The sequence below is a fragment of the Typha angustifolia genome, chromosome 3 (assembly GCF_048772165.1).
Source record: "Typha angustifolia cultivar Huaian chromosome 3, ASM4877216v1, whole genome shotgun sequence".
Taxonomy (NCBI): Eukaryota; Viridiplantae; Streptophyta; class Magnoliopsida; order Poales; family Typhaceae; genus Typha; species Typha angustifolia.
Genome location: NC_133241.1, coordinates 694,044 through 705,371, shown reverse-complemented (window position 1 = coordinate 705,371; position 11,328 = coordinate 694,044). Strand labels below are relative to the sequence as shown.

At 37.3% G+C, this 11,328-nt stretch overlaps 1 protein-coding gene across 1 annotated transcript in view; it reads left to right on the top strand.

Moving 5' to 3' along the window:
- The first annotated feature begins 1,642 nt into the window (after positions 1-1,642).
- The window catches only part of LOC140758527 (DNA polymerase epsilon catalytic subunit A-like), a 35,770-nt gene continuing 26,084 nt past the window's right edge, over positions 1,643-11,328 (top strand). Inside the window, exons 1-13 of the mRNA XM_073094729.1 lie at positions 1,643-1,954; positions 2,039-2,104; positions 2,197-2,256; positions 2,341-2,436; positions 3,102-3,262; positions 3,469-3,557; positions 3,669-3,886; positions 5,188-5,274; positions 5,384-5,518; positions 6,656-6,778; positions 7,711-7,794; positions 8,011-8,175; positions 10,806-10,982. Of these exons, the coding sequence (XP_072950830.1) occupies positions 1,793-1,954; positions 2,039-2,104; positions 2,197-2,256; positions 2,341-2,436; positions 3,102-3,262; positions 3,469-3,557; positions 3,669-3,886; positions 5,188-5,274; positions 5,384-5,518; positions 6,656-6,778; positions 7,711-7,794; positions 8,011-8,175; positions 10,806-10,982 (1,623 nt within the window). The 5' untranslated portion in view covers positions 1,643-1,792. The remainder of the gene's footprint in view (positions 1,955-2,038; positions 2,105-2,196; positions 2,257-2,340; positions 2,437-3,101; positions 3,263-3,468; positions 3,558-3,668; positions 3,887-5,187; positions 5,275-5,383; positions 5,519-6,655; positions 6,779-7,710; positions 7,795-8,010; positions 8,176-10,805; positions 10,983-11,328) is intronic.

Here is an 11,328-nt window from a genome sequence, read left to right as displayed (position 1 = left end):
GACCACTTCCGATGGGTAGGTTCCTACATACATGGTTTTGAAAGTCCTAGTTTTATTCATTTTTACGTAAGAAGTGCGGCAGTCTCGAAACGTGCCAGATCCCATCCTAATAGATAAGCCATTTATAATGGCAATTTCAAAAGCTTAACCGGAATCTCCACAAAATGCTTATTTATAATTATTTGATCGGCACTTGTAAAAGGCATTAAATGCCTTTCCAATGTGTCGGTCTAGGCGGGCTCCTTGCTTTCATCCCTTCGACTTTTTCATTGACAGCTAGTTAAATCCTTTTTAGACGATCGAAAGTTTTGGATTGTATCCAATAGTTGACTCGAGGAGGTGTCAACAGTGTCCATTTTACCTTTGACTTTGTCTGCCAACAGGCCATTGCACTTTTCCATGTAAAATTCCATCTTTTTTATCCAATATTGACGAGGTTTTCCCGCATCAATGTCCTTACTAATGATTTGTTTAACCAGCCTCTATGTGCCTCCCATTCTATCCTTGCCAATTGCCATAGGGGATCTTCTCAGGGCTCCCAACTCTAGTAGCACCATTTCAACATTCTTCCTCTATTGCTGAGATGTTCAGAATGTCTCAGCTTTTGCTACATCATCTCCCTCGCTATATCTACTGGGCAATTGCTTTGATTAACCCCTCCAGTCAGCTTAGCAAGACTATATGCCCTATCATCTTCCTACCTTTGCAGTGGATAGTAAACCAAGGGCCCATACATGGAGCTCATCTCCTATATTGGTTCCCCTTGAGCCTTGGTCCCCTCCATTTGTTCTGGTGATGGCCACCGGTGATCCTCGACCTCTAAGGCGTATTCTGTTTAGCACTAGTGTATGTCTCTGCTATGTGATCTAAACTATCATTTGATCGACTTTCTTTTCTTTTGGACCCAAATAGATAGCAATTTTGAGAGATCAACTTTAATACACACTCTTTCGAACCTAGCCCAAGCGCACTCTAGTATTGTCTCATCAACCCTTAGAGGCTTGCCATGTATGCAGTTGCTTGAACGAGCACCTCCAGCTCCCACTCCCAATACTCCTTAGAGAGATTGTGGAGTTATATCCACACAAAAGCAGCTGTGGAAGTTTCTCCACGGGATAAAGTTAACTATATTCCCTTGGTGAGTGCATAATCTAGATCCTCCTGGTTCTCAAATTGGAACACATAAAACGAAGAACCCATCAATACCATTCTAGAGCTTGGCCAAGACACTCTTCAACTTCATAAAAGGAATACCCCTCCCCCACAAACCGGCCAAAAAGAGAGAGCTTTGATCAAGCTCTATATTTCTACAGTGTCTCAAGGTCAATCACCACTGAGTCTTCAAGATGGGTTTTGATCTCAATCATCACTTCTCCAGGGATGTGCCCCGCCTTGGTAGTGGATCGCTGCCCTCCGACAACCTCCGACGCTCAGGACCTCTGTGGCCGTGGGCCTCCCTCCGATATTCTAGTCAACTAGGGGGAGGAGGCCCACCTGAGGAGGACATCTTCGCCCTTGGCTCACTCGAGTTGGGATAAAAGCTTATTCTCACTCAAGTTGTGATATAATCTCACTAATGATTAAAGGCCACGTGCACTGAGATAGCGGGATGAGAAAAAGCGCGGGAAAATTGGGTTAGAAAGCTCATCGTCGCCTTCGCGCGTCCCTCCCATAGAAAGGGCTCTAGGGTTCCATTCCGATCCAAGCTCGCTCGCTCGGTCCCGCTCTCGCTCTCACTCCCGCTATCGCCCTCCCTCCGCTCCCCCCTCTCTTTCTATTGGGGCGATCCGCCATGAACGGCGATGGAAGGAGGAGGGGTAGATATAGCTCCACCCGGAACCCATCACAGCAGAAGCTTCGTCTCAGCGCCGAGGAGGTCCTCGAGAGCAAGCTAGGGTTCGCTCCCTTCACCGAGGGCGACAAGAGGCTCGGGTGGCTCCTTACTCTTGCTCCAGTGAGCGATCCACTCTTCTTCAATTTCGATCTTTTGTTTCTTAACTCGTTCGACTGTGTAATCCATGCGTTGATTCATCTGCAGTCGCAATGGGAAGATCAGGAAACGGGGAAGATCTACAGCTGCGTCGATCTCTACTTCGTTTGTCAGGTGAATTCCTCAAGTTCATATTTTCTTGTGATCAATGTATTTGCAATATTCATTTTTTCTGGGGGGAAGACAATGTTCGATCTGGTTTGCAGGATGGGTCGACGTTCAAAGTGAAATACAAGTTTATGCCTTACTTTTATGCTGCCACGAAGGTGAGAGGAAAAACCTAGTTAATCCCATTTCGATAAGGGCTTTCTCCTGTTTGGGTTTGTTGTACTTATATTAAATTGCCGCAGGACAAGATGGAGTTGGATGTCGAGGCATATTTGAGACGACGGTATGAAGGAAGAATAACTAATATAGAGATCATGGAAAAAGAGGATCTGGATTTGGTAAGATCTTGTTGTATGAATTCATGCCATACCCATTTGTGTTAATATTATCAATCGTGTAGAATGGAGGATTTATAACACTTCCTACTGTTCGATCATCAGGTTGTTCATTCTTCCACTGTAGAAAGGTTCTGAGAAAATTTGAAAGATTGTAGGCAGCAGGCATTCAGATGAAAAACCACCTAATGCCTAGGCGCTAGGGTGTTGCCTAGGCGGACACAAGGCAGTCCGAAAATAAAAGAACAATGTAAATAACATGTAAAACAAAAGTCGAGATTAATATGTGAATCCTAAAAAAGAAATGTTGTTTATTCTTTTTTAACTAAGACAAGACAATCATAATCTACCAATCTAGCAATACCTCAACAAATTTGAGATTCAGGATCAACCTACAGAACCAAAATTCATAAGAGATGTTGAGATGGACACCGAGGCAGACCTTAGCATAAAGCAGGTGCCTAGACCATAAGGGTAGTCACTTTTTTAAAACAATAAGAGATATTGAGATGGACACCTAGGCAGACCTTAGCATAAAGCAGGTGCCTAGACCATCGGCAGTGTGGTGCATGTTTTTCTTTTGTTGTAATCATCTTTGTTGTGACCGTGCTTTTATTTGATAGTGGCATAACTATTCAGAGTTCTTACTTTATTTCTTTGTATTACAGAAGAATCATCTCTCTGGTTTGCATAGGCAATATCTAAAGCTCCAGTTTGATACTGTTCAGCAACTGATGCATGTAAAAAATGACCTACTGCATATTGTTGAAAGAAACCAAAAAAAACTAGATGCTTCTGAAGCATTTGAATCCATCTACTGTGAGAAAAGGTAAGTTTTTATTAAAGATTTTTTTACCAAATGTGTGATTAGAACTCTTTACATGCATGTACTGTAAGGTTGCCTTCGCTTCATGTTGTGCCTTGTTACTTGTCAGCTACTTCGCTTTAATATATTTGTCTGCTTTTCCTTGGGTGCTAGGCATATTCTTTACCTTTCCTCTTGGAACTACTCACTGGATTTCTATGAATTTGCAGCAAAGAAAGGCCACAGGATTATCTTGATTGTATAATTGATCTACGTGAATATGATGTTCCATATCATGTTCGATTTTCTATTGATAATGGTGCGTCTTGTAAATTGTTACACCATTTATTTGTTTGCAAACTGACATCTACATTGCTGTCCACAACTTTAACTGTGCCTTATTTAGCTCTATTCCTGTTGTGTTTTACAGACATTAGATGTGGGCAGTGGTATGATATTAGTGTATCAAGTGCTGGTACTTTGCTTGAGAAAAGGGCTGATCTTCTTCAGCGTGCTGAAGTTCATGTTTGTGCATTTGATATTGAGACAACGAAACTACCTCTGAAATTTCCAGATGCTGAATATGATATGGTAATGATGCTATCTTACATGATTGATGGGCAAGGATACTTGATAATCAATCGCGAGGTGAGATAAAGTTCCAGTACTTTGTTCTTCGTAGCTTTAAAGTCTAACATTAGGTTTGCTCTGTTTACGACACGGGCATATGATGTGCATACTTACTTTCTTACCATTATATTCTTTGATCAACTCAAACCATCAAGTTAAAGTGATTATCCAGGTTATAGTAAAAAGTTCCTTGAACAATGGAATAAAAGGCAAAGTAATTATACGAATGGTTTCTATGCTATTTTGGAACTTCAAATAAGTTAGATAATATTCCAATAAAAGAGTAGTTCTATTTGTTTCTTCATGTAAAAGTTTTAAGTTCTACTTGCTGAACATGACAACTCAAGCATATTTAAACTTATAAATGAGAATGTTTGGTTGTTCGCAAGGGTATTTAGACTTATAGATGAGAAAGTTTGATTGTTCGCAATTGATGATGTTATGTTTATTTTAAAAGTTGTTATTTATTTTATTTTTTGGCTTATGTTTTCTAGATTCTAAAACATCTTTGAAATCTCGCTGTTTGCCTCTTTTGTTCTTAAGAAGAACAGTCGTAATACTAATTTTTTTTTCCGCTGAGCTGGGAGTCTGCAAACAAACACAAAGCATGTTAAAGATGATGATCAGACAAGTGCATGCAAATGTGCTTTCTGCCTTAATTCCAGATTCTGAGAAAAAGTTAAAAGAACAAAAGAAGAAAATGCTAAGAGTACTCATTACTCTCTTAATTCATTAATCATCAGGAGTATTAACATTTGACAACTTATATATCAATCATAGTGATTTAATCACAGTTTAAAAAGGCATTGTGCAAGGAAATATTTTTGCTTGTCCTGTCTTAGAACAGTGATCACTTGTTATGTCAAGCTTTATCTCTGGCTAGCAGAACATGCCATGTAGTTACGGCATGAATATAAGCTGAGATTTAATTTTTCAACACTCCACATACTTCCTGACTTCCTGTACTATCTCACCTTTGCTCCATATTTAAATATATGTGAAGTTTATGTTTAGGCTTTTTAGCTTTTGTAAAGAATCTGTTGAAGCCAATAATATTTTGGCTTAAGCTTGCTGGAAATAAAGAGATATCATGAAAGAACATCCAAAAAAACAATGACTTCAATGGGTACCTGGCCCCTAATCATTATTGTGAGGATCGTATTTCCTTGTCATCTATGCTGTTTCTGAAAGTCATTTAATGCTTATGATATTGAGTATATCCCAGCATGTTTCTTTAGCCATTATTAACATCTTGTTTACCCAACTTAGGTAACCTTTTTTTTTTTTGATGTTATTTATGTACTATATTATTCTTATAGTGTGTAGGAGAGGATATTGAAGATCTGGAGTACACCCCTAAACCAGAATTTGAGGGGTGCTTTAAAGTTAAAAATGTAAAAAATGAGGTAATATATATTATTTAATTTAAGTTAGGTTCTTCCTTTTTCAGTTCATTTGTTATATTGGCTTTATGTGAACTCCACTTCCTTTATACCTCATACTATAATGTTACAGGAAGACCTACTTAAAGCATGGTTTTCTCACATGCAAGAGGTAAAGCCTGGTATCTATGTAACGTACAATGGTGATTTCTTTGACTGGCCATTCCTGGAGAAAAGAGCTGCTCATCATGGAATTAAGATGAGTGAGGTGTGGTATTGTTTTGCCTCCTTTGACACCCAGATGTCTGCACATTCTTATTGTCTACTAGGAAGTATCGTTCTTATCTAGATTGCAATAATTATGAACATCTTTGATTATTTTGTATTATTTATAGTATCAAATTACCCTACTTCCAACTTTTATTTATTTGTGTATATTTACAGTATCATTACTCTACTAATCAGCACAAACAAATGTATGTAGTTGAATATTATCCCAGATTATTCTTTTATATGTTCCAATCCCCTGACACCAATCACGAGAAACAACTTACTGAAGAACTAATCTACTCTAAGACCATATAAATCACTATAATAAAAGGGCATTCAAATACATGTGGCTCCTATCATTGCTAGTTCCTTTACTAGGTTGCGTGGCAGTAGCCGGGTAGGTCTTACTGTCATGCTAAGTGACCAGCCTCCGGTTTTGCCAGGTACAAGATGTGGTAATCTTATGCATAGTATGTGTTTATTAGGCATCTTTTTTATTACTTATTATATTTAATTCCTTTACAAAGAAAAACAATCAATAGATTCTTTTTCACTTGCTTTACATTAAAGAATGCAAACGACGTGTTCCCATAGTGGCAGCTTTCTTGCATTGGTGAAAGACAAAGTGAAAGCATGTGCTGATAAAATGTTGGTCATGATAGTATTTAAAGGTGCAAGTGAGTGGATTGGGACTAGAGAGAGCAATCAGGTGGATAGGCCAGCCTAAGTGAGAGAGGATTTTGTGTGGGGAGGGAGGACAATATAGAGATGGTAGAGAGAGAGAGATATGGAAAAGGGCTAATGTTCCTCTAGGATTTTCAAATTTTCACTTTTAAGCGAAACAAAGTTCTATCTCAATGACTTTTATAATATTGGTAGTAAGTGAAATAAACAACCAAGGATGACATGCTTAATGTGTCAGATTATATGTTTCTAGACACTTGAATAAAAAATCTGGAAATTATACGATGGGAGATGATGCCACACTCTTTCTATATATACCTATATAACTTTTCCTTTCAAGTTATTTGATGGAGAAATAATTGATGCTACTTAGCATTTTTGACTTTATACTCTTGAATCATTTGCTTTGGCAGCTCTTTTACACAGTTTGCTATTACTTTATCCTTTGCAGGAAATAGGTTTCCAGTGCGACGCTAACCAAGGAGAATGCCGTGCCAAATTTTCTTGCCATCTTGATTGTTTTGCTTGGGTTAAACGTGACAGTTATCTTCCTCAAGGAAGTCAAGGTCTTAAGGTGAATAATCGCATTGGAATTTTCAATGAATATGCATGATTACAGTTGCCTCTTAAATTCATATGCATGCAGAAGGTTTCAGTTGTTTATCATTTTAACGATCTTTTTTCTCAGTGAAATTGAGCTCTATAGAATAGAACTCTCCGAAATTCCTTATTCTTATTCACGCAAAGGTTCTTGTTTTCCTTCCAGGAAAGACTACCAAAAGATTCAGGGTCCTGGCTGCTCTAGAAAGAATTTTTGCACCTCCATGTTTTTCACACATGTCTGCAGATGACCTATTGGTCAGGTGGTGGACATGTTTTGTGTTTCTTATCAGACAGCCTGCCATTTTTCCATGAATTTTAGTAAAACAATAGTGATGATGAGAATTGAAACATGAACATCATTCTTATGAACTTATGAAGCTAGCTGAAGGACTAGGTCACCGGTACCAAAGTAAATGTGGACAGCACAACAATAGGCACTTTCATACCATGTAATATCCTTATCACTGTGTCCCCAAATTGCAATTTCCTGGAATGATTCGGAGCACTGAATACCTACTTCCACTACCTTTACCCTTTTCAGTATCTTCTAGTCTAATTTGTCCTGAAATAAACTTTAGCAGTTTACCTAATGTGCTGACTTCCTTTTAGTGATAACTAAAAAATTAAAGTATTTATCTTGCATCTTACAAGATATTGATGAAGCGCAATGAATTGTAGGGACCTCACTCATGCATGATCTTTCAAATGGCTTATTGGAAATTTGAAATAAGTAAATGATCCTGTGGCTTGGTGGTTATGTGTGCTCATGTTGTTAGTGAGATTTGTAGTCTCCAACTATGCAGTCTATTCTGTAGTTGTTTAATCTCTTTCAACCTTTTAAGTTTTAACATTTTCTTAATGAATGGCCTGACTGTAGTTACTCTTTTTTCTGTCAATCATCAGGCAGTTACAAAGGCTAAGCTGGGCTATGATCCACTAGAGGTGAATCCTGAAGACATGGTTCGCTTTGCCATGGAACAACCACAGGTACTAGTGTTAAAAGATGGTAAACTTTTCCAGTATGGTATATGCCTGACTGAAACATGAATATAGATATGCTTTGCGATTGCTAATGGTCAAGCATATGACTGTCTAATAGAAAATTAGAAATAACCTGACTGATGTTTGTGCTTATCACATTGCCAACTGCCTATCCATCTAACTAGTTACACATCTAATGCTTTTCTTTGACATCAATTTCAGACAATGGCTTCCTATTCTGTGTCAGATGCTGTAGCAACCTACTATCTGTACATGACATATGTCCATCCATTTATCTTCTCTCTTTCAACTATAATCCCTATGCCGCCAGATGAGGTATTGAGGAAAGGAAGTGGGACACTTTGTGAAATGCTTCTCATGGTGCAGGTGAGTGTCGAAGTATTCTATTAATTTAGTGGCTTTTTCCACCAGAAGGCTGCCAAATTGATATTGCCATATTGATTTTGCAAGTATTATTCAGTCAGTAACTAAAGCTGCAGGACTTTCTTTCTTCAACCCTTCTTCTCTTTGAGGTTCCTCTTTTTCAAGTTGATCGAATCTTTGGAAGCTGCTTTGATTTGATTTATTTCAACAAATGGTGATACACATGTTTTTGACATTTCCATGCTAAAATAAATATTGAGTTGCCATCATTTACATTGATCCTTTTGTCTATTTTTTTATACCCTGCTATCTTTTCCTGTCCAGGAAGTTCTAGGACCCGATAAATACAAGATACTGAAGAGCTGCTTTCCTACTTAGTTTACAGTGATTAGCAATTAAGCATTACAGATGTAGATTGTTGGGGTTCAATTTTCGTATCATGAATGATGATTGCTAACTAGTCACTTGACGAGGACGATGGGATGCTGTGGAGAAATGTTTTACTTTTAATTTGGGACATTTTCACTCTGTTTTTCAGGAATATGAGTTTCAAACTGGATATCAGGATAACTGAAACTCAAAGCTATGTTGTCACACTCTTCCTTAAGTTGCCATTCCACCATTGCTCCCAGTCCATTCATTATAAGTATTCTAGTATGCTTCCCATCTTCCCCATCTCCATTATTCCTAATCTTTCTTTTGGCTTAGACATTTAACTCAGTATAGTCCCATTTGAGTCCTTACATCTTCAATCTTGTTGCCTTTTGGTCTTCTTCACCATCTCGTCAAGTGCTAGTGCAGAAGAAAGCAAAAAATCTTTGTTTAGGAGAAAATTTTCATGCAAGTTTGCTAGTCTAAGTCTATTCATCTCTATTAAATATAAACTGTAAAAAACACGGTTCTCTAACAACTTAAGCTTTTAAAGTAATTGATAAGTCAATATGATATCAGATCTGAGGTCTGGGTTTGAATTGCAGTTTAAAATATAAAATCTCCACACATATAAGTCAAGCCTAATACTTGATATAATGTCTCAGCTCAGAAGCAAGGGGCAATGTTAGAATATAAAAGATAAAAAATAATATATTCTAACAGTTTAAACTTTTAGAGTAGTTGGTGACTCAACAATTTCTAGTTTACAAAAGCAATTACCAACTTGTACTTGGAGTCTTGGACATATTGAGCTATAGTTTGATTGATCAAACTTAATAATTTCGTCGTCTATCTAGATGGCAAAATCAAGTTTGGTGCTGAATAATTGAATTTGTTTTCGAGAATTACACTAATCACTATCATTTGAGTTTGACTTAAGAGTATGTCTCGTTCTTTAATCAGATGAAGTTATTAACAGATAATCTGATGAAAGTAGGTAGCTATCGACTCATCTTTAAGGTCCAATATATGTAATGAAAGGTAGGACTAAAAAGCATTATCTTGTCACCACAAGAAAGAGCATTCTTATCATGTATCATGTGATTTAATCTTCAATAGCTATTTGTATTTGACCTTATATATATATATATATCTATCTATATATATATTTTGAAGGTTTCTTCTGTTGCTTGAGGCTAAACTCTGACTACTAGAAAGAGTACTCTAGAAACCCGCATGATTCAAAATTTTCAGCAAAGCTCCTCTGATGCCCAACCTCCCTTTAGGTCAAAAATTTGGCTCCGACTTCTGCCGGATTAATGCTTGGTTGATAGGAACTTGTGGAAATGTTATCAATTCTCTGAGAGAGCCCTTAGATATAATGGCAACCCTTGCCAAGCATTACTTGTTTGAGTCATAGAACAACTTATCCAGTAACGGGGATATGGCCCTGTAAATCATGCCTTGCCTAGATTCTTTATTCCTCAACCCTCGTTCATGGAGATGCTCTTGATGGGAGCCTTCTCAAGTTTGATTTGTGCTTTGACACCATATTGTTCAGAAAAAAGGCTTAGAAATTTGTAAAGATTAGGAAAGATAGTTTGTAACTTTGTAACAATTATAAGAAAATTGTTATTATGGATCCACATATATCTTCAGAATATCAAGAGAATCTTTGTGTGCCAGTTATAGTCCATACTGTTTGGGATAGTGTTGCAGAAAAATGTAAATGTCTCTCTGTTAAACATCATTATTGCTTGTAGACGTCATCCTAGATGTTATTGATAAACTAATCATGTGATGCTGAAATATATTGGAAGCAATGGGCATGCCACACATGCACTGATTTGCAGGCTGCATGGTAAATTTATTGAGATGTAATCTAACACTGTAACCTCTGATAAGGGATGAGTGTATCTTCTTCTCATTAAAAGATGTACCTGCTATACATGCAAAGAATATTCTAGGAAGATGCTTATAGAATTTCACTTGCATTCCTTTTCTGCATTGAGCTGTGGATACATTTTGAGAATGAACTGGTCAATGTAGCAATATATTCATTTCGTGATCTTTGCTATGGCTCTTTTTGTGTTTTGAGAATGCCGTTTTGCATGCCTACTTTTACGTGATATTACCCCATTGTGTGCAAGAGTATAGTGCGATGAAGAAAGTATCTGTGGTACTAGCATGTATCTGTTATTCTATTTCAGTTCTATTTAACTGCCTCTATATTCACTACAGTATATTCATCTAATTTACAGGCATACAAGGCGAATGTTATTTGTCCAAACAAGCACCAAGCTGATCCAGAGAAGTTCTACAATAACCGTCTTTTAGAAAGTGAAACATATATTGGAGGACATGTTGAATGTCTTGAAACTGGTGTTTTCAGATCTGATCTTCCTACAAAGTTTCAGCTTGATCCATCAGCATATGAGGTTACGTATCTTTTAAAAGATCATGGTTTCTGAAATTGACAAATTACAGTTACAATGCTACATTTGGAATTGTGTCACTATCCAACTTCCATGGGCCTTTTTGGTTTTGTAGGAACTAGTTGTTCAAAAGTAAAAGAAATAACAGGCAATTGTATTTTCTAACATAGCAAATGTGAGAACTATAACAATGTTATTAGCTAGGTTTGTTGTGTTATGGAATTTAAAATAATGGGTGTTTTAAAATAATTGACAGGTAGGGCTGGTATGGCTTGAACAATTTTTATTTTCTAAAACTTCCCTGATTATCTACTCAAGTCTAAGCTGTTAAAGGTTGTTGACTCAATTT